Consider the following 23,376-nt stretch of genomic DNA (forward strand, 5'->3'; position numbering starts at 1 on the left):
AAATTTAATGAAAACTTTTTTAGCAGGGTAGATTTTAACTGCTTATAAAGTGTATATATATATATGTGTGCGCACGTGTGTGTGTGTGTGTGTGTGTGTGTGATACAAGTCTCTTTTTTTAGTGTAACACCATTAAAAAAAATCTAAGTCATCTTTTGATTTCTCACTATCTACAGATATCACTGCTTCACAGGTGCCTAAACAGTTTCATGCTGTATATATACTTGTTAAGCAAAAGAAAGTGGTGATTGTTGGGGTAGATTTACTACAGCTAGATGTCATGGACACTGAGAGACCATTAATCTGAATTATGAGCATAGCAACTGTGGAATCACATAGATATTATGTTAGGTCTGGTAAGTGAGTCCACGTTTAGTCTATTTATCATACACCATTTACTGGAGCACTCCTAATGTGAAGTAAGTATAATTGGGCCAAAGAACAAGTATTCCACAACTATTTTAAATACTTGTTAGTTGCTTCTAAAATGTGCTTCTTACACCCACCAGCAATGCACCTTCCAAATCAACAGAGATTACATTGTGAGAGTTAATCAGGAGTGATTTAAAGCCCCTGGCAACTTACAGGCCAAAGAGAGAAAGATTCTATTGGCCTCATTGTTGTGAGTGCTGTGTGTGTCTGTCTGGGGTGTTTCAGTGTTTAATGGCTTCACGATTTCCTGCATAGAATGAAAAAGACATTTTTACAAGCATGGAAAGACTCCAACGGGTGCTGGTGATCAATCAGAGACAAAATTGATTAGGAAGAGCAGGATTCTTTCTGTCTGTTCCTCCGTTTTTTCTTCCTGCCTCTGCTTGCTTCTATTCTGTGTTTTCTGCCCTTTGTCACCCTCACAGCCTCATTTCTAGGTGGTCCTTATGTTTGACTATTTGCCAAACTATCATTGTAATCTTAACCTTTTTCTATGATGATTTTTCCTTTATTTGTTACTTCCTGCTCTCCTGTCATGATTTAACTCTTTTTTTTTCTCTCTTTACCATCTTCTCCCCTTCTTTAATAACCCTTCCCCATTCAGTCACAGTCCAGGGTCCACACCAGCGTTTTCTGCTCAGAGAGCTAATGAGAGACTACAACCCCATGGAAAGACCAGTGGCCAACGACTCCCAGACACTCACTGTTCAGTTCTCCTTCACTCTAATGCAGGTCATGGACGTGGTATGCAAGGCATCAAAAATGCTTAAGACAGTTATGCAACCAGAGAATCAATTGATGCAAAAAATCTACCCAAAGAAAATTCAAAGATACATTAAAAAATCTTATATAATATATATATATATATTTTTCCCTAATCAATGCTATAAATACTCCACCACAAGAGCAAAGCAGAGATAAGTTGTTGGAGTGCATTTTCATTCCCATTGACTGATGCTGCCATCCCCATGTTTGCGTGTATAGGTATTTCACACATGTCACATGCCTTTTAGTGAGGAATGGCTTCTCTGTCTCCTCCACGATTACTGAAAATAAAAGGAAATATACATTATTTATCACAGAGGGAAATTGTATTATTGTAGTAGGTTTTTTTCCCCCCCAAAACCTTTCTGTCTTGAATTGGGGTTGAAGAAGTCTGTCACTAAACATGCTTAGTTGTTTTGTCACTGTGTTGTGTTGAAGATGTGAAGAATTGATTTTTTTAAAGTTTCTGGTTCTGATGCTGCTGCCCCAACAGATGGCTGCAAAGCTGATTGTACTCTCCACAACAGACTTATAAAAGATTTGCAACATCTCAGTGCAGATGTTGAATGGTCTTAGCTCCCTTAAGTAGAGTCTGCTCTGTCGTTAGGGTTCAGTATTTCCAGTCTCGTTTATTTTCTTGCTGAACTCTGAGGTACTTCTGTTCCTCCACATCCTCTTCTTCCAGGATGTAAGCAGTGTTTTGTTTACTCCTGTTCCTCCTGAAATCAACAATCACCTCTTTTGTTTTGTTTGTGTTCAAGATGAGACAATTGTTTTTTAATACTTTCAACACCGTCAGATTCATCACAGTGTTTTTGCAGATGACAGGACTCAGAGTAGTACTGGGAGTCTGAGGTGTATAATATGCAGAGAAATGGCGAGAGTACAGTCCCATGTGGTGTTCCAGTGCTGCTGACCACCACCTCAGACACACAGTCTTTCAGTCTCACAAACTGGGGCCTGTTTGTTAGGTAGTTCTAAATCCAGGTGGTGGCGGAGGTATCCACCTGGAGTTTATGGAGCTTTTCACATAATAGAGCAGGCTGAATTGTACTACAAGCACTTGAATTATTATTATGAGATGAAAGAAATACTGCACAACCTGTCCAGCACCAAGTATGAGCAGGTGTAATAATCACAGCAGCAGTTGTATTAAGACAGACAAAAAAAAGTTTGAAATTATCCTTTAGATCAAAAAATAATTTATTCTCTCATTTGCTTTATGTCATGCAAGGATGAAAAGAATCAGATCCTCACAACAAATGCCTGGCTGCAGATGGTAAGTATAATAGATCATATTAATAATGTTATGTTGATCTGTGTAGAGGAAAGCTTTTTTCCAGGCCTTTGCGAGATTACACGGAGTAATGTTGGATGCTGGTTGGGTTTTATTATTATAATAATGGGCACCTCAGAGGGTGACAGTTTCTTCCTTCTATCCTAAACATAGCCTCAGTATGAGCATGATGAGAACTGAATGAATCTCAGTCAGCTTTATTTTTGTAGCCCATAACTACAAATCACAGTTGTGCCTCAAAGCACTTCACTAAATTCAGTTAGGAAATATAGATCTTTATGGAAGAGCTTAAGTAAAAAACAGGACCATTTTTCTTTTTCTTTGCTTTAGTGTAGTTATTGCTAAACCAGTTTGTGGTTGTGTCTTCCAGCAGTGGTATGACCACTACCTCCAGTGGAACCAGTCCGAATATCCTGGAGTCAAGAACCTTCGTTTTACTCCTGACCAGGTTTGGACACCTGACATACTGCTATACAACAGGTGTGTGACAAACAAACACATATACATTCATATAACCGCTGCTGCCACTTATCTCTAATCTCTCACTTTGTTACCTTCCTTCAGTGCTCATGATAAGTTTGATGCCACCTTTAAGACCAATGTGCTGGTTAATTCCAGTGGCTTCTGTGAGTATCTGCCTCCAGGTATGTTTTATCAGGTGGGGTTTTCTACTTCAAAAACAAAGTGTTTAGTCAGTTAGCATAAATGCAGCAGTGCTCTCACTGCAGCAAATTAATTCTGAAAAATGTTTACTGCAGTCAAATATTTTCAGTTTCTATTACTTCCACATGGCTGCACCAAGCAAAATTATTAATCAAGTCCCTTCCCACCCTCTATCACGTCTAATGATTTTACTTGACTGATAACTATTTTCTCTGTTTTTCTGGGTTCCAAGGAATATTTGTCAGCACATGTAACGTGGATGTAAGATGGTTTCCATTTGACATCCAACGCTGTGAGTTAAAGTTTGGATCATGGACCTTCGATGGCTGGCTGCTGGACATCCAGATGAAGGAGGCAGATGTCTCAGGATACATGCCCAATGGAGAGTGGGATCTTCTGGGTAAGACTAGATGATACACTGTGTTGCATTAAGAGTGTTCATAAGCACCTCATCAGTAAAGACCCAAAGATAATCAGGCTTGCATTTAGATGCTGGTTATAACAGTAGTATTTAAAGCATTGTAAGGCAGATCACTGTAATTAAGTCTGGCCCTCCTCTATTCCTTACATGTTACTAAATATAGCATCTTCATACGTTAGTGAGAGTTTATGTCTTCCATCATACTTTCAGAGGTCCCTGGAGATCGTCATGAGGTTTTTTATGACTGCTGTGCAGAGCCCTACCCTGATGTTACATTTGTGGTGACATTACGAAGGAGAACCCTGTTCTACGCTCTCAACCTCCTCATCCCCTGTGTGCTCCTCTCCTCTATGACCCTGCTAGTTTTCCTGCTACCCGCAAATTCAGGGGAGAAAATCAGCCTCGGTGAGGAATTAATAATAATCACAGAGAAGTGAGAAATGGCATGACAACAGGAAATGGACATATTTTTAGATTCTGTGTTTGCTAATAAGACAAAATACATTTCCATGTGGTGCATTCCTCTGCACTATCCATGTGAAAATGTTTCTCAGATAACAAAATCTTTCTTCTATAACAAAATCTCTGACTTTCTGACAAAGTATCATAACAGCTGAGATAAAAGGAAGACAGTGACAAACAAGGAAAGAGAGAAGACGAAGAGTGAAACTGAATATGTATTGTAATGAGTGTTAGAAAGACAGATGACTGTGGCAAGAAGTCAAGCACAGCATACCAAATACACTGCAAAGCACTTGTGCACCTCTTCCTCTCAAGGGTTGTCTCTTCTCTTTTCTCTGCAACCCATGACTCCCTGGTGGCCTGTGGCTGCCTTCAGGCATCACTGTTCTGCTTTCTCTGACGGTCTTCATGCTGATGGTTGCAGAGATCATGCCTGCCACTTCAGATTCTGTACCACTGATTGGTTAGTTGCTTTTCTTCCTGTGTTCATATGTGCATCTGTATGTGAGAATTTGTCTTTAGTGTTAATAACTGTATTCATAGCATATAGACTGTGAGCACATACTCATGTGTATTTCAGGTCAGTACTTTGCCAGCACCATGGTGATTGTCGGGATGTCAGTGGTGGCCACAGTCATTGTCTTGCAGTTTCATCACCACAGCCCTGATAATGGACATATGCCACGTTGGGTGAGTTACACCATCCAAGTTAATTTCAACTTATGGAAGGCTTTTCTTATCAATTTTGGATACATAATTATGAATAATTAACAACATACTGTAAGCCAATCAAGTGGGTAAGTTTGAAGCATCCATGGCCAACCGTTTGGTTTCTGTTATTAAAATTAAATATTTCCAAAGCGTGCAAGATTAAGGATTAAAAATTTCTTTAATATGTTAAATAACTATATTTTCATTAAATTTTAAGAAAAACCTTAGAAAAAAAAGGACAAAAGCACAAAACCAGTTTGAATAACCTGTAGAGAACACTTGGCTCCCTGGAGAGTTTCATGGCTTTTCACCTTTTTCATATTTTAGGTGTTATTGGCATTTTTTCCTTTTTACTTATTACAACCCTCATTTGGCACCTTTTGCTGTGGTTCATTGTGGATTTATTTATATGTTTCTGATAATTTCCCCTACTGTAGAAGATGTCTTTTAAATTTTGTTAATTTTACTTCCAGAATTGATTTTTTCTAACGTCTGTGCCAACACCCAAAGCATGATTTATCAACCACTGTGTTTAATAGCTGTAGGGCTGTTATTTTCAAGAAATGACCTTTAAAAACAAACAAAACACATACACACAAACAAACCACAACAAAACAGAACATCCCCAACAGAGCCCAACTTTATTCTAATTCCATCTTTAACACTTGTTTAAAAAATTACAAATTAAATGTTTTTGTGTAATTGTCTTAATCTGCTTTTTTATTTTATCTTTTTTTGTCAGGAAGGAGAATGTACAACATATCAATCCACTATCACTTTAATGTCTCATAATTCTTGGGAAGCTTTTGTAGAAAAACAGGGGCTCTGGCTTGTCTGTATTATAGGAACAGTTCTCTCATAAAATTTTCTTTATCTTCTGTCTCAAACTGAATTCCACAGTTGCTGTTAAATGTCATTTCTTAATTACATTAAAAACTGAACAAAATAGCTACTTGAAAGCACTTTACTGCCTTACAACACCCCCCTGCTCTGTGGGCATCAATTATATTAATTTTCAGAGTGCTTGTATAGATGCTAAGTGGCTGTTTTCTAGATTATGCTTGATGAGTCAGAGTATTTATAGAGCTTTCAAATTTGCATGACCTGGCCTTACATAAATGTGACCTCTCATTACCCTAGTAAGTAACTAAAAGCAATACACCAGTCTTTGATATGATAAATAGATAATGTTAAAACAGTCATCTTCTACTTATTTAAATATTTACAGAAGCAGGAAGTTCAACAAAACCTTTCCTTGTTACTGTATTTGTAATAATGTGGCTCCAAGACCTTTGTTAATTTTATGGTTCATGTTGGTGTCACTGACTTTCAGGTGCACTTGGTTCTGCTGCAGTGGGTCCCGTGGTTTCTGAGAATGAAGCGTCCAGGTGAGGGTGCAGAGCCTACACTTTCCAGCAGCCAAGCAGACTCTCAGAGTAAGACCCTGTCCTCTCCAACCACCACCACAACCACCACCACCATCCCCACCCCGGCACCCTCCATCCTCCCACAGAGCCTCAGCTCCCTCCAGGCCAGCCTTGTGCAACTCAGCCACCCTCTGTCATACCCACTTCCTATCAGGCCCAACTCCCAGGCTGTAATCCTCCCCAGCCACAGAGACCCCAGCTTCAATCCACAGCCTCAGCCTAATGGCCATCTTCCTTACATGGGCTTCCAGACCTTCCAGACCACTGCTGAACTGGAACCATTACAGAGGGGCAGGACCACCAGTAATGGGAGGAGTAACACTGGAGGAGGAGAAGGAGATGGTGGAGCTGCAGTAGAAGGAGGAGGACCAGTTGGAGATATACCAATACATCACCATCTTCAATCTTCCAAATTTGGGAGCCCCCCACTGGAACCCCCAGTCTCTCCAGACCCAGACCCATCAGCCACAACCTCTGGGCCCTGTGGCTTGGAGGCTGGTGGTATGAGATCAACGGTCCTCCACACCTCCAGCGGGATTAGCCGATCTGTTGCAGTGGATAACCAGCTGCAGGCTCTTTTGGTGGAGGTGCAGTTTTTAGTTGAACGCGTTCGCGAGCAGGACCGCCAGCTGAGTCTGGCAGAGCAGTGGCAGTTTGCTGCAGCTGTCATTGACCGACTTTGCCTGGTTGGCTTCAGTGTTTTCAACATCATCTGTACCATTGCTATCCTCATGGCTGCACCCAACTTTGGAATAGCACTGTCAAAAGACTTCCTCTGAGAGGTAAAATAAACCCCCCAGATTTTATAAAAAGAGAGGTGTGACAAGGTTTGATGGAAGCACAACTGCTGTCAGCGACATTGGGACACAGAATTGTGAATATTTCCCATTTTGTAACCTGGAGTGGAATATGGACCTTCAAACATTATCGCTCATTTTCCTCATGGAACATAGACATGCTCCCATTTACATAGCTGCTAATAGTGGGGGTTGGTTTGTGGACTGATGCCATGATTTTCTTAAATTTAACATTTCAATCAGAAAAGGTTTGAGAATAAGGTCCTCAGAAGAAAGTCTGCTGTGTAACTGTGTGACCTCAGTGGAACACCACATGGAGATACCGAGTTCTGAGGAAGTTGATACTGATATACTGCATGTCAAATGATGAGCTTTAAACTCAAGCAGAATTAGCAGTTCTAAACTTCATAGTATTGTACTCCACTAGTTATCAATGGAAGTGCAACCCTTGTGCCTGCAGTTCAAATATAAATTCATAGAAATGTAACTGATGCTGATTAAGTGATGAAGGTACACAATTTCACACTGATTATGGCAGAGGCAGTGTCCAAGACTTTGTCCAAGACTGGCAGTTGCAGTGCTAAGAGACCTCAGTCATTTTAATGATGAAGAGAACTCAGTGTTCAATCGCTAGCTGGTGCTGACAGTGCTAAGTGTTCTTATGATCAGCAGGTCTTCTGCATGTAAGGACTAAAGCACCTCTGTAGCTGCAGTCAGGCTCCAGTAAAGGTAATTTTTGTAGGAAGAAGGGTAGAGTGAGGTTTATCAGCACCATATACATTTATTCATCATGCCTTCAAGAGGGGTTTCTTGCTTTTGTTTGATTTTTCTTTTTTTTTTTTTAATTAGTCTTAAAGGTTAATTTATTTGCATTATGTATTAGGAAACCCCAACAAGTGTTTTTTTTTTTTTTTATTTGTTAAGAAAGACTAAACAGAGCTGAAACTACCAACAGGACTGCATTAAATAGCACACTGATTAGACAGTAATGGTGAGAGATGTAGTGTTGTTCCACTGAGACATAATAAATATACCCAAACAAAGCTGGGATAATAATATCCCAGTGTCCATTTCTAGAGTAGACATTGAATCCTAACAAATTGCCAACACTTTTACTAAATTTATCATATGTATTCCAGCCATACTGGATTCTGGATTGTTAACCTTGTCATGGTATTCTGTTGTTTGGTTTAAGTTTTTTCTTAGATAGGATGTCAAAAATGATTGGAGTGAGCAATTTCCCACATTAAATTTGTTTTACAAAGATAAAATTCAAAATAATGAAACCATTAAATCATATGAAGTTAGCACAAAAAGTAAGGAACATTTGTGACTGGTCGATTATTTCTCCCCTTTGAGGATACCAAGTGATGTAATACATCACTGGAAAGTTTGATTAGTCACCTTTACAACAAGGTACAATTTGTTAGGATGATGCTTCTTGAGAATTGGGTAGTGCCCAAAAAACGTACCAAAGTCCTCTGCAATATTCTCTTGGTAATTACTCTTGTTTTGAGATTTAAGTGCTGCTGATGTGTGTCACTCACAGATGTACCACTGCTACCTGATTGGCACTAAATGATATCGGCACATATTGGAATGAGATTCTGGAGCCAGGATCACTCCTGGCTCCAGAATCTGGAACATAACTTCATCCTCCAGGATGACAACGCTCTCTCCTATAGAGCCAGGATCATCACAAAGTACCTCCACAATTTGGGAGTGGAAGGATGAAATAGCCTGCTGTGAGTCCAGACCTCAAACCAACTGAGAACTAGTTGACCTAGTTGACTAGTGGACGCTCACTAACCATCAACAACTTCATCAACAACCTTAATTTATATGCTAAGTTTATACATTGGGATGATGAAATTATGCATTCATTTTTGCATCACTGTTTCTAGACATGTTTACTTCATATTAAGATGTCAGTGTCATAATACTATGTAATAGAATATATTTAATATTTTTTGTCTACAACTTAACTTAATTAGTGCATCAATGTGAAAAACTCAATAAAAAAGGCTCTACTTTCTGATTAGACTCACATACCAGGGATTATCTATTTAAGCATTTTAGTCCAGTAAATGCCCAGTTGTTTTGTTTTGTTTTTGTTTTCTTTTCAAACAATTATTATTAAATTTATGTGTCTCAAAGAGGAGCAAACTGTGGTATGTGAATAGTATGTGAGGGAGAAAATTATAGGTCAGATGTGCTTGGACAAGACACATAAATATAATTCCACCAATCTCTTAGCAAAATCAGTATGTTTTCAGAGCATCTCTGTGGTTTTGACTCTGAATCCCAAACATAACAGCTAATATATAGAAATGCTGAAACACTTGAATATGGATTGTGACTGAGTCAGCTGTAAATATTGTTAAATAAACTCTTCTGTCTTTCCTATTTTGGGGGGATTTATTACATGTTCTGATCCATCCCTTTTCTCCCAGGTAAAAAATGAATAAAAAAAAACAGAGGACAGAGGACGTGAAGCAGAAGAACAAGAACCAGAGAAAGGACGATAGAAGTAATGAAGCGCGGTGATAAAAGTAGAAGGAAGAGAGGAAAGAGATGGAGGGGAGGGCTTTGCACAGAGAGGATGCAGAATGAAAGAGAGAACAAGGTTGTTTCATGGTTTAGTTGAGAGAAACAGAGGAGGCAGGAAAAAAATGTGCTGAGAGTGCACAAAGGAACCAATAAAGTTTTTAACTGATTGCTCATTAATGAGAGAGGGAAAAGCAGAGGGAGAGAAGTGGAAGGATGAATCCCTTTCTTCCTTTTCCTCTCCCTCTTCTTGAATGCTGCTGCTGCTGCTGCTAAACTGCACTTAGACCGGCATTTAGGGGTGACTGGACATATATTCAGAACTGAAGGAGGATGTCTTCATCGGGATTTATGTGACAGATCCTGGCAAACGTTCTCATTTAAAATGATTGACTATGAAATAATGCAAACACTTTATGATGATCGAATTTAGCTAATTGATGTCTTGGCACAGCTGTACTTATACCTTTACTCCTGAGGCTATTAATTTGATTTGAAACTTTTCATTGTAAGCATCATGCACCAGGAGGGTAGCTCACCATAAGAGAAAAACATTGTGCATGTCAACGACCTACTGAACTCCTTTTGTCTGTGTGAGTGGTGCAGCTGCTGAGAGATGCAATACAGCAGAGGTAATAAATCTCAGACACTCTCCTCTCCTCCTTCTCCGACTCAGTCAACCACTTGCTCCGTGTCGACAGCTCACGCAGAGCCGTTTGTTCAGAGAAGCCAACTGAACATGATGCAGCGAGCAGGAGGGCGGGATACAGAAAATCTGTCTTTGTATCAAGGGACCACTGCAATCTGTGGCTGCAGTTGTCGCACAAATTTGCACACACACCCAGAGACACAAGGAGAGGTGCAAACACGTACCCACACTCACTGCTCTAGTGGTAAAGTAAGGACCCTGCTGCAGACCCAATGCAGTAACCACACATACTCCTGAAACTGGCCATCCTTGTGGCATCAGTTCTCATCAACACAAACTGTTTGGTGACTGCTGCTGTGCGGTCCTGTCAGCTTTCTGTTGTTGTTGCTCTCGTGGAGTAAATAAGGAAAAGCTGCAAAATTTAAAGGGATTCTGATGCTGGGTTTTCTGAAAAACAAAAAAAGTTCAGTGTTGTTTTTCCTGAAATATTTTGGTGTTTAGTGTTGTGGTGAAAGTTATGAAAATTAATCAGTTCAGAAAATTTTTGCACAATGTTGGGTTTTGCAACTCATGGTTGAGACTTAAACTAAAAATGTCCATTAAAACAGAATTGAACTGATTTAAAAGTAATGAAAGGAAGCTCTTGCTACACAGTTGGCAAAAAAAATGATTAAATCTCCATTACTCTGGATTCTCTTTTCAATGAAGATTTAACAATTTTGCTGACAACTCTAAAGTAATAATGCAGCGGTGTGATTGTTTACCTGCTTGCCCATCAGTTTTTCTCTCAATGGATGGATGGAAACATCCCAGTCAGGTTGCCAGATCACAACAGATAAATACACTCACAGTATTAATAACCTTTGTACAGGAGAACATGCAAAATAGAAAATGATTACGTTTTTTTCTGAAATGCAAAGAGACAACATGGTAAGAAACCAGTCAGCACTGAAGTCTGATCATTTGTACGACAGCTCTTAGTACAAGTCCTTTACCACACAGATGATAACTGTTCAGATGTCCTGCAATAACAGCCCACACCACTAACAGTCAATAGATAAATTACCTGATGCAGATAGTGGATGCAGATTGATCCAGAACAGCCGTTTCATTGCCTGTTGGATAATTGTTTCCCAGATCTCATTGAAAGAGGCCAGAATTGCAAAAGAAAAGAAAAAAAAAAGAGTGGAGCAATGAGGAGATCAGATGGAAAACACATGTGGGGTGCAAAAAGAGAATGTGGGGAAAAGTGCAAAACCAACTCACTCTGCTCATTAAGGAGAAAAAAAAAAAACTTGTAATTTTGGCAGCTCTTATCTTTTGGTTTCTACCTGCTGGTTTGTTTCACACTCCAAACAAAACAAAGAATGACCTCAGCATCAATAAATCAGTTTATTTAAAAGAATATGTTACAATTTAATACAGTAAGCGATGCATCTTAAATTTTACATTTCAACCAGTTGATGGATTTGCAGCTTGTCAATCTCCATACTCTTATCGTGTCTCTATAAATGCCAGACCTTGTAAGCTGAAGTGAACTGTATAGTAATAAAATAAATAATGTACATGACATTTTACTGTAGTCAGACCAAGAAAGAAAGAAATGTGGAGCTGAGTTGAACAGAGTGCACACTTCAAGGTGTCAGACAATCGATTATGTTAGACTTGGTTCAGTAAACAGAAAAGAATCCAAAGAAATGTGTTCGGCCTTCGGGATTGCACATTCAATCTTTCAATTAAAGGCTCAACACATTCAATTAAACCTCCTGTACGCACCCACAGAGGTCTTCTTAAGCTCATTTATCACGTAAAATGCCTTTGTGAACAGCACCGTCATTATAACAACCACTACCAGAAGCGGCCACTGATGTGTTTTCATAACTCAGCCAGCATGTCTGTTTGATGTGTAAAATGACTGTAGATGTTCAGATTACTGGCTAAATATCAGTTGGGGCGAAGCATTAACAGATTATTATTATCTAATGACATTCTGTGGCATTGTAATTTGTCAATATAAAAGGGGGAGGATTTTCTAGTATTGTTATAAGCTTTATAAAATCTAGGACAAGGTTTTTGCTTTAAACATTAGTTTGATTTTGTACAGTTTATGCCTATACCAAACGTTAGAGCGAACTGAATGTGTAATATCTTTTAGTTAGAGCTCTCAAAATGTGCAAAAAACCCCATCTTAATAGTTTCGTCTTAATGGGAGTTTCAATAAAGCCAATAAGGTTTGATTAATAAGACTGAATAAGAATATTGGACTGGGTGACAATATTTAATACCACCCGCTAGAGTGTCAATGTCTAATGATCTAATAACTTGTAAGTACAATACAGTTTTTTTGTATTTTTCCATCTGATTGGATGATCAGATAAGCAGGTTTTACATTTTACATGACTTATCACGTTTTTTAGCACACTAACTGGGTTGGTTTAGAAAGGGCATTAAACATCAAATCATTCATGTTATTGCACTTTAGCCATTTCAGCTGTTGCTAGGAGGGGTTTAATGACTAAGTAGTCACATGTTCACATTCAACTTATCATATAATGATGATAACCATCCATTCTGTTAAGAGACTAACCCCACTTAGTCAGAGCTCATAGTGGATGAACAGTTGACCAGTACAGCAAAGCACCAGCTATAGAGATAAATACTGGAAAAGCCATTTAAATTACAAGCCTATAATAATAAACCCTGTGAGAGCTTCCAGAGATGAAGTAATCACTGTGATCCAAAGAACAAACAGGAGGAGAAGGACCCCTGCTGTCTATTCTCTGTAATACACAATAAAAACACTTATACACTGAATTATCAGGCAGTGCTCCAGCCTGCTGCTCTACAATGGCCTGAAAACATCTGTATGGATTGTTCACAAAATACTGTACAAAAAAATTTAATGCATGGCTTTGAACAACACTCCACCCAGTTTCTGATGCAGTGTGTATCCACACTAAAGTCAGTCAGTCAAACATAGACATAAAGTAAGTTTATCACATTATGCCCATCTATTGCCTCCCAGGTAAGAGTTTGTCCATATGGACGTTGTTCATACTGTTGGATAAAGTGCAGTACATGATCCTTCACTGAGTGCACCCAAAAGCAAACAAAAAAACCTTAAAAACATATAAAAAATCTGTCTTTATCTTTAAATACAATTTTACTAGCTTTTTTTTTTTATAGTTAATGCAAATGTGGCACCAAATTGATGAAAATAATAAGTGTGTGACATGATTTAGCCGTGACTTACATTATGGGTCCTCGCTCTGGTTTGCTTCATCCGTTGGGGCTCCATGCATGCATGGTTAACATGAGTCCACAAACGTATGACACGCCGCTGCTTTAATCTTTAGTATCTTCCAGTGGTCAGTCCTAAGACTAGCTGATTACTGTTTTTGATGTTCCGACTTGTGAGTGCTAACAGCTTTCAGTTTCATTCATTAGTACACCAAAAATCACTTCAGTTTTTTTCCCACAGTGCTACTGATTAGAGATTTAAAACCTCCTCATTAGCATGTCAAATTCCACTTTGTCTCCCTGCCAAGAAGAAAGGGCTTGCATGAATCCATCACTTTGAGCCTATAGATGCTCAATGCTCTGCTTGATGCATGGTTATGATGTGTTGGATTTAACAGCAGATGCTTGTTGGTTTATTGTTGGCTTGGCATAAGGGAAGAAGCTTCTTGTATGTAGTTAAAGGAGTGAAAATGATGCCCATGTAAATAATAGCCAAGTGCTGCTGGGTCTGAGGCTAAGTCAGGGCCAGAGCTGAGCTGACTCGGTAATGCCGCTGTTCTTAAGTGGTGACGATCTCCTTTCCTACGTTCCCCCATCCCTTCTGTGCCTCAGCAGCTGGAAAATATTCTGTAAGAAAAACAGCAACCAGGATCACATCTCACAAGCTCAGAAACACAAAGTCAAGAGACAGAGAAGTCCACCTAGGCTATTTTTTAATCATACAATGGACAGAGGCAGGCAAAGCCTTACCTTGCCACACATACCATCTTTACGGCAGTTCTTGTTGTCCTTGTCCGTAGCCTCCTCTTCGACCTGCAGACACACATACCAGCTACATGTAAAACAGATGAAGCTTGTAAAAGAGGCAGTCATTATGCAGGGTAGTGGGATTTCTTTACCTCCTTCCTCCACTTCAGCTCACAGAAGACTCTCTCAAAGCACTCGTGCATGTAGTTAAACTAAACATTATCCAAGCATGGAAAACAGAAAGAGAATCAGATTTAGATTGTTGCTACTGAGGTTTTAATATCTTCTTTTAAAAGAATGTCAGGAAAATCAGGAAAACTCTTTCTTTTTCTCATGTCTTCTTTAAAAAAAAGGTCATAATTTGTATGACTGCAAAAGCTGTGCTTTACCAGATATGCATCAACCAGCAACAATAACATTAAAACATAAACTTTGTAAAACTTACATAAGGTGTAAATATCTTGACCCATCGTGGCTTCTTTTCCCCTCGTGCATATTCAAAGCAGAAAGCCATGCCTTCCTCATCCGTGTCCCACCTCTGCATCTCGCCCCAGTCAAATGCAATTACCTGGTTCTGGGGCAACACAGGAACTTTAATAAGCTCCCTTCAATGCACGTTACTTGTATATAAAAAGGCATATTTGCTAAGAAGCAATCTGACTTACCTCAAGTGTGCCTTCCTCTGTGCAGGCATGCAACTTGAAATTGTGTATACTGATGGCTGTGATTACGTGACCTTTACGCCGCGAGTCACAGGAACAGTGAGGGAATATGATCTCATTGTAGCCCTCACAACCCCTCAACAAACTCAAGTACTGAGAGAAAAAGAAGCAGTGAGCAGAAAAGACACGTTTTTATCATTAATGACCTTAAATTCCCCTCATAAAGAGCTTGGCATCTGCTAATCCTTAATCTAAAACAGGCAAGAGACACATTATCCCTGCAAAACAAAGGGGTGGGTGCAAGAGTTAGGGTCAAAGTCCTTAGCTTGGACCTTAGTTTGACAGCACCTGTATTCCACTTCCACTGCTCCTCAGACTAGTAGAACTGCCTAATCTGCCTGGACTTTAGACCACAGTGGAAATACAGAGGGACGCAGTCTGAAGAAACCTTTTTAACTTTATTAAAAAAAAAAAAAAACACTATAATTCATTCTTTGTAGCCACTGATTTATTTTCCTGTGTGTGACACTAAGTAAGGCTGCAGGGCTTGTGTTAGACTGCCATAACCTGCACAACACTGTCGTTCGTGCAGACAACATACTGAGCTACATATATTAGAAACTATCAGTGTCTGTGAAACAGGATGGTGCTGTGTGGTTGATGTGTGTGAGACTCACCATGGACATTTTCTTCTGTTCTGCCAGCTTTTGTAGTTGATAAGATTTCTGCTCAGCTTTGATAAAGCTTTTCTTCACATCATCAACAGCCTGCAAGGTGGTACAATGGAGGATACTGCTTAACACAGATAACATACATAAATGCCATACTATTAAAAAAGACAGATATACTGCATGCAGACACCTGGTGAAAGAAGTAGTTGACAGCGAGCTGGTTATCACTGAGCAGAGTCTCTTCTTCTGTGGTGAAGAGCCACTTGCGCAGGGTGAGGCAGGTTCCTGGGATGGCTGAGGTATAGTTTTGTACATAGAGTTTGTGGGGGAACTCATTGGGGGCAAGCTTACGCACTGAAGAATAGAGGGAGAATGAAACGCAAGTCAAAGGAAGGAAGCAAGTAGAAATTAAAATAGCTTTTTTTGTGTAAAATATTAAAGAAGAGAAATCTATTATCTCTCTCTCCTTTTTTAAAGAGAAAAGATAACAGAAATATGTGTGGGCATTAAATGTTACACAACCTTTGCTGTATTTCTACCAAAAACTAGAAGAACATTTCTGGGAATGTCGGCCGATCTTTTGGTTGGTGGGTCAGTCAGTCAGCCCACCACAGACATTCATAAGGACCTGATAACAAATCTTACTGCCTCCCCGATCACCTATTAAACCTTATCAGGAGGTTGATGAAGTTTAATCAATAATTATGACACTGATTTGATTTCAGTTCAATTTGGCAGAAGCTTGTCTTCACTGTGATTGTATTAACTTATGTGATGCCTGACTTATCTAATGACTTAATCGGGTACAATAACTTAGTTTAGGCTTTGATTAATGAAAAATGCTTTAAAAACAACTGCTCTTCTCATTTGTTGGGAACAACAGCAGTTGCTTAATTCTGATAATAAAATCACCAACTCTGTGCCACAAAATATGGATAAAAGAGTTTATTTTAGATGAATCTAAACACTTCATTTAACCGATGTAAGTACAAAGACAGAATTTCACACATTGAAACTGCCAACCACATATTTAAGAAAAAAGTTGAGGCAGTGGTATGTTTACCTTGTATTGCATCATCTCTGCTTAGCAACACTGATTTGGAAGCTGAGGAATCCATCTGCTGTAGTTATGAAATGTAAAATGTTTTTTTCCTATTCTTGCCTGATACAATGGGCCAAATTTTTTCAATAGATAGCAAGTCTGAACTGGAAGTAGACCAGCTTAGCACGTGGACTCATTTAGCATCATGTGGTCCTCCAAACCTGATGATAACAGTGTGGATGGATATCTAATGTGGGATTATGGAACAGCTGCCCATTTCACTTCAGTCTATCTTAAATGGTCTCAGGTTTATAGAAGAAAACAGTTTCTAAGTCAAAATAAACTAATATACACACATACACCAATAAATAAGGGTTTTGGAATTTATATTTACAGCTGGTATAAAACAGGAGTTACTTATCCTACATCTCTAGGGGATTAAAAAAAAGAGATATGTCTGACACAAACAAGCTTGGGCTTTGGTTCATGACGCTACTGTACTCACACTTTATTTGCAGCAAACAAACTTGAACACAGTTGCTGTGTTGATTGCAAAGATCTACTGTTCATTAAGTTTTATATAGCTGTCTTTGAAACATTACATACATTCAGGAAATATAGCAGCTGTCAATAACTCTGTTGAAAGTCAAGATTTTGCAATGCTTTAAGATGTAAGATAGTTTCAGGGTTAAATGGTGAGCATTTGCTTATATATTATCTCTGCTTCAGTTACATGTTTTTACTCACCAAATGTGTGATTGATGACTTCAAACAGAGCAAAATAGCTGGCTGTCACACTGTCCATGCCCAATTTCATGACAACAGACTGGGGAGAGATGACAATTAGAGTCATTAAGAGAACGAACAATAAGACATGGATGACTGTTACACAAGTCTATGTGTGCATTTACCTGATACACTTGATCTGTAGTAGAGTTTTTGCGAACTCTGACAGTGAGTGTTGTTTGATCAGGCATGGCTATTCTCAACTCCACATCTGATACACCATTATAATTCTTTTTTATGACAAAGACAACAACTGCACAGTGAGTACCAGGAAAAACAATTGGATACATATATGAAATGTTCTACACAATTAATTTTTTTCACCTCATCTGATTCAGACAGGAACTCCTGCATGATGTCGCTTTCTCCAATTACCCGTACAGAGCACACTGCAGATAAAACAAACATATTAGGTTGAGACTCTTTATGTACTGTATACAAAATTAAAGTGGTTATACACTAGTACACATCATACACTTCATATTTAGAAGAGCCATAGGACTGTGATTTGAGTGCAGTCAAGCAACCCAACTTTAACTGCCAGGCAGACAAAACGATCTGCCTCCAAGTGACAAAACTGTGTGGAAGCTAGGATAAAACCATGCTGCAGACCTGTACCCAAGGCTTTGCAAAGACCCTGCCTCTCAGTCGCTCTCTCCCTCACCTTTCTCCAGGTACTCCTCCAAGCCTCTGCGTCGTGCATCCAGCTGCTGCTCTGACAGTGAAAACGGCCATTTCCCAGGCAGCTTAGGGAATGTAAAATTGGCAAATTCCCTCTTCAGGTTTTGGTGTAAAATCACAAACTCCCTGTAACGCTTTGAGCATAACTGCCTGCCTGCCATATACACATTGTATACCTGGAAGAGAGAAAGTCCAAAAGTGAATCATTAGTTGAGCAGACAGGGATCTCAAGTCAATAGATAGATAGATTTACCAAGAAGAATTATTAACTGTTGGATAGTGTAGTCAGCACCATGCTGACTCCATCCAGTCACAGCCATTGTTATATTGTGATTTTATTCTAACCAACTTTTCTATCAACTCTCTAGGCTTTTACTGAACAACTCCCCTATCTCAGTCTTCACAGGTTCATTTAATTATGCTTCCAAATCTGTCATCCTCCTCTTAATTTGGCTTTATGTGCACGGCACCCACCACAAATTTTTCATTGTTGAGCTCAGTGTGTTTGTAGCTGGGAATTGAGATAGGGACGGCCTGCTTGTCAGAGTAGTCGTAACAGGACTGGGCTGATCCATCATCACCAGGATCCAGGCAGTCTGCTTCCTGTGGTGGGACAGACAGCACGGCAAGCACCAGCTCTCTCTCACCAGCCCGGATCAGATCCACCACCTGCTTGTGTGTGGCTCCCTCCACGTTTACCCCATTGCTGTTGGATGAGAACAGATATGCACATATAAGGGTGGTGGTACTTAAACTTAATTTCCTGAAAAAAATGTTCTATTTCTAACAAGAGCACAACGTATAGTGTGTCACAATTTGAGGGAGTAGTTTGAATTTAATTAGACTAAAAAGAATATTTTCAAAAATTAAGATAGATACTGCAACAGAATACAAAAGAATTGCAGAGATACTCTAAATGGCAGCTTCAAATTACCACACACTTGACTCGACAGCAATGTGACACACTGTCAGTAACACTGGGAAATTGCTGATGACAAAGATAGCATTTATTTAAGGAAGTTATTTTTGTGCACTTTTAATGAATCTTTACTCTTGCTCATATCTCAAGTCAAAACGAGTACATGATTACAAAATAAGAAACGTGGAAATGCCTTCTCTTTGTAAATTGGGGATATTTTTTCCTTCAAGATCGCTCTGACTTTCACATCTTCCTGAAGTAATAAACCCTTTGGGTATGTCATAAGCTCAGCTGTGCATGAGCAACACTGGGTGTGTTAACTTTGCTGTGATGTGTCAGGGGCATGACAGTCCTAACAGCAGAGTTGAGGCAACCTTACCAGTTGCTAACTTCTTGCCATACTATATCTTCTATGAGTTCTTAGCATATCTAGCTATTTCTCACACCTTTTAAAACCAGTTCTAATATTATGGATGGGCTGGCAATGAAAGGTGGTCTTCCAATAAAGCATGAGAGATGATTGGTAAATTATTCAGGGCTTTATATTTTTTCCCTGTGCAATGGATTTATGCCATTTAAAACTTAACCTGGAATTATTAAATGCATGAGCTTGCCAAAATTCCCTTCAACATTTTCCAAACAGTACAGAAGCCACTATAGTCTCAAATGTTATATGCAAAAATTGAATTGACTCTTGTTTGTGCCATATGAGAGGTCAAAAGTAGCGGGGCAGAAATTAACCTGATCTTCAAATTTAATGCTTCATATTTGATTTTGACAAAATATATAGATGATATAAACATGCACCACTATGTTATGTTTTTAAAATACACTATGAACTTTTTAGACAGGTTAAATTTTAGTTTCATGTCAAGCAGGTCAACATCAAAGGCTTTGTTATCCTTGTCCGCACTGAATACTAGCAGAGGCTGTAATATTTAGATGTGCTTGGATAGCTATTAAAAGGTCAAAATTTAAGCAACTTTTTTCTGCATCCTACTCCTAACTGTATGCTATCTCCAGCAAAAGCCTTCAAATAGTTTATCACATTATTATGACAACTACTGAGGTAGTCTCATTAAAAAAACAAAACAAAACAAAAATAAAAACAGCAAGTGAGAGATGTTGTTACTACTGAAGAAAAAAAAACAAAAAACAAAATCATAAATATACACTACCGTTTAAAAGTTTGGGGTCACTTCCCTATTGAATCCCATAACAAAGTGACCCCAAACTTTTGAACGGTAGTGTAAGTAGCAGCATTCCCTCTCCAGATCAACAGGGACCTCAGCAACGATAAAGAAACTGGGATATGGGGAATTGGAGAAGAAAATGCCAAGAGAAAGATGGCCAGTAATCAGTTCCAGAATCTGGACCCAGCTTGACAATTCAGGACAGGATTTGCTTCATGTAGAACTTCTGACTGAGAGCTCAACTGCTATGTCAGCAAGTATGTCATGGCAGGGCTTATGTTGGCTCTGTGTCACAGAGCTAAAAGCTCAGCTGCTCTTTAATGCCCACAGTGAGCAGACAGAGTCACACATAAACATGTAATCAAGTCAATATACTCACTGAGGCCCCACGTACACATAAACATACTAAAACTAGACCTGGTGTGGAAAGATTAAATTAAATTAAATTAAATTAAATAAATTAAGTGGGTAAAATTAGTGAAGACTAATAATAGAGGTATGATATAGACTATAAAAAAAGACATAAATAGAAAGTAATAAGTAAATAAGTAAAATAATAAAAAGGAAAAAGAAACAGTGCACAGAGACTAATAGGAGAGACATTACAAACATCTTGCAGGTGCAGTGGGGAAAAGAGCAAAGTCTCCATCGGCACAAAATGCAGACTGAGCATTTTGGCAGCTCTTTCCTTCATGCAGCTTTATGATGATATAATAAGCATCTGTGGCCTTTGCACTAGCACTATCAGCACTTTTGTGATGAACAGGTTGTAAGAGACTGTTTCCCCATGTCACATCACATCTCCCTTTCTCACGCCTAAAGATTTAAGGTTCCTTGATCAAGAAAGGATGTGAGCAGTGCCATTTGTTTATACCAAATTAAGACTGCAACAAAACTTACTTGGCCAAATATAATCAAAACTTTGGAGTGTGGATAAAGAAATAACTAATTGGATTTTTGGTAAAGTTATGAATAATTTCCTTTAAACTTATGAAACTTATTCTGTTTTGCATGAACACTTGACTTACACATTTGTGTCCCAAACATATTAACAAGTAAATGTATTAATCTTGCATGTATTATTAACAGTGTAAAAGAGGGAGTTTTATACCAATCCTTTATCGTAAAGTGGGGCGTTGAGAAGAATGTTTCATAAGTAACATTATTCAGCACTAAGGCCTGAAAAGCAACAGCTGTATCTAAATGTGCAAAGCTATATTGATTGCATGAAAAACAACAAGCTGCTACACTGCTCTGCAGCCAGTTGAGCACATATAGATAGGTAGAAATATTCCACAAGCTATTGTGAAATTCTCAGATTAATACAATAAATGTGTAAAGAATTGGGTGTTTTTGGACCCATTTATTCACTACATGAGAGAAAGTCACAAATCAAGGGAAAAGCACTAATATACAAATGCCCTAATATATGGAGGGTACACTCAGGTAGAATAATTAATAAGAAGTAATGAAATGTTGATGTTGACCAAAATAATTGACAGCCTGATGAAACAAAAGGGGTTGTAGGCTGTCTCTTGCATACAACAACAAAATGGACTGACATGCATCCGCATGTCTGCACACAGAAATAATGGGGTCAACAAACTGCCAGGTTACTGCAGGCCTTCCTTTAACACAGCAGTGTTCAAGAACTGACCAATCAGACACTGAATTTTAGATAGCAAAGCCAATCACAACTGAACTGAAGGCATCCCTCCCTTTTTACATCCCCTTATTCAGTTCACACAGACTGATGCTGTGTGCTCTTCTCCATAGCAACAAGGTCTAGCATCAGCAAGCAGTCTCCATGCATACTAACACACCAGTGAGGACATTCACTTCTATCCTAAATGTAGCAGGGACATCACTACTCAATACTAAAAACATTAAGTATATGTGTAGTTAATATTGCAAATCCAGTCATGCCATAGATGATTTAGCTTGTAGAAACAATTGTAAAGAATGTAAACAATGTGACCTGTAATGAATGAAAATAGTGCACACTGCATCTGGCGAAAAAGATATCCATGTGATGTGAACAAGGGATGACTTGAGAATATCTGGCATGCTGTGGATGAGAGTAATAGAATTCAGTGTGACAGGAATTTGTAATGATTTCTGGATTTTTTTTTTCTCTTACACATACAGACCCTCTTTTCATTAGGATGAACTAGCCGTTCTGCCCTGCGGGACCAGCAGCGATCAGTGGTCCCTGAAGGCAAGGAGTGATGCTCAAAAGCGCATTTTGTATAATGGGGGTTTATTTGCACAATATGGCACAAAATACTTGGAGCTCAGCTTAAAAAAAAAAAAAAAGTAGCTACTTACACCTCAAGGATCCTGTCCCCTTTCGAGATGCCCGCTCTGTCCGCGGCTCCCCCCGGAAGGACAGCACTAACATGCTGCAGTGGAGCGTACAATTCCCCATTAATGCTCCGTAGTTGCCCTCCTTCACTTACTTGTCCCCGAACATTGAAACCGTAACCCGAGTCAGACTTCACTATTCGAACGAATCGTGGGCCTGAGGTAACGGTGGTTACAGTCTGGCAGCAACCGCCGGTGTCTGGTGTAACGTTACCGCTACCGGAGCCGTTACGGGAGGAAGGGTGAGGCAACGGAAGGACCGAGGAACCAACTTCTTGTCCCTCAACGTCCGCCATCTTTCTGTAGTACTTGTTTCATCCACTCCAGTTTACCTAACATTTAATATCCTACAAACATTAGCTGTAGCTGCAAGCTAATCAGCTTGGCTAGCTAACTGACTGTGATCTGTCGGAAAAAAACGACAACTTCCGATTGCTTCTCGAGACTACCCCAGGAAGTTTAGGACGCGTTCCATGTAGAATCTCTAAGTCCTTGGTCACTGCCAGGAACTTTTTCTTTTATTAAAAAAAAAAAAAAAAAAACAGACAAACACTTGAACAGACCTTACTGTAAATGAGTGGTGCTTATATGTGGACTGCAAACCTATGAAAGCGTAGAGCTGTCAGTCAAGGATTAAGAATGGGACTTTATCTCGTCATAACGTAATAGTTTATTGTATAAAGGTGAAACTGTCATGTGTGTTGGTCCCCTTTTACTTGGGTGGCAGCTCTACACACCCATATGGACCAAACAGGAACTGCATATGAAACAATTTCACTAGTGACTATAGTGAATTTTAATAGTTTAATGTCACTATAGTGACTGAAGTCACTTTGTGATAGTTGCAACATTCAGCGTGGTATAATACAGAGAATGTTGCAGCAAATGTTTTGTATTGAT

The 23,376-nt window shown here is 39.1% G+C and overlaps 2 protein-coding genes across 5 annotated transcripts in view; one reads left to right on the forward strand and one right to left on the reverse strand.

Annotated features, from left to right (window-relative positions):
* LOC121641077 (neuronal acetylcholine receptor subunit alpha-7-like) overlaps window positions 1–23,376 on the forward strand; it is a 30,517-nt gene that overhangs the window by 1,362 nt on the left and 5,779 nt on the right. Inside the window, exons 2-10 of one of the 3 annotated variants that reach the window (XR_006010648.1) lie at window positions 1,037–1,176; window positions 2,432–2,476; window positions 2,865–2,974; window positions 3,059–3,138; window positions 3,390–3,557; window positions 3,789–3,983; window positions 4,417–4,503; window positions 4,621–4,730; window positions 6,085–9,239. Coding sequence is in view for 2 of the 3 variants with exons in the window: in XM_041986964.1 (XP_041842898.1) it covers window positions 1,037–1,176; window positions 2,432–2,476; window positions 2,865–2,974; window positions 3,059–3,138; window positions 3,390–3,557; window positions 3,789–3,983; window positions 4,417–4,503; window positions 4,621–4,730; window positions 6,085–6,957 (1,808 nt within the window). In the remaining variant the exon portion in view is untranslated. Of the gene's footprint in view, window positions 1–1,036; window positions 1,177–2,431; window positions 2,477–2,864; window positions 2,975–3,058; window positions 3,139–3,389; window positions 3,558–3,788; window positions 3,984–4,416; window positions 4,504–4,620; window positions 4,731–6,084; window positions 9,334–23,376 lie in introns of those variants that run through there. The other 2 variants (XM_041986964.1, XM_041986963.1) reach the window with 2 other exon arrangements.
* snx27b (sorting nexin 27b) lies at window positions 11,550–22,891 on the reverse strand. 2 transcript variants are annotated; one of them, XM_041986965.1, is made up of 13 exons: window positions 22,441–22,891; window positions 18,475–18,706; window positions 17,984–18,176; window positions 17,644–17,708; window positions 17,445–17,549; window positions 17,281–17,359; window positions 15,682–15,845; window positions 15,498–15,587; window positions 14,824–14,973; window positions 14,604–14,732; window positions 14,311–14,370; window positions 14,176–14,224; window positions 11,550–14,038 (listed from the first exon to the last, which is right to left on the reverse strand). In XM_041986965.1, exons 1-13 carry the CDS (start codon window positions 22,770–22,772, stop codon window positions 13,971–13,973), a joined length of 1,716 nt encoding a protein of 571 aa, XP_041842899.1. In that variant the 5' UTR covers window positions 22,773–22,891; the 3' UTR covers window positions 11,550–13,970. The 2 variants fall into 2 exon arrangements, with proteins under 2 accessions (XP_041842899.1, XP_041842900.1); XM_041986966.1 differs by having other exon boundaries at window positions 14,162–14,224.

This window comes from Melanotaenia boesemani, chromosome 6 (genome assembly GCF_017639745.1).
Source record: "Melanotaenia boesemani isolate fMelBoe1 chromosome 6, fMelBoe1.pri, whole genome shotgun sequence".
NCBI classification, from domain to species: domain Eukaryota; kingdom Metazoa; phylum Chordata; class Actinopteri; order Atheriniformes; family Melanotaeniidae; genus Melanotaenia; species Melanotaenia boesemani.

Bases quoted from the DNA above. Each gene is read 5' to 3' on its own strand.
- snx27b (XM_041986965.1), bottom strand. From the start codon at position 22,772: ATGGCGGACGTTGAGGGACAAGAAGTTGGTTCCTCGGTCCTTCCGTTG. The intron at 18,177-18,474 runs GTGGGTGCCGTG...TCTCTCTTCCAG, and splicing joins TCAACAATGAAAAATTTGTG to GTATACAATGTGTATATGGC. The intron at 17,360-17,444 runs GTAAATGCACAC...ATCTCTCCCCAG, and splicing joins CTACAGATCAAGTGTATCAG to TCTGTTGTCATGAAATTGGG.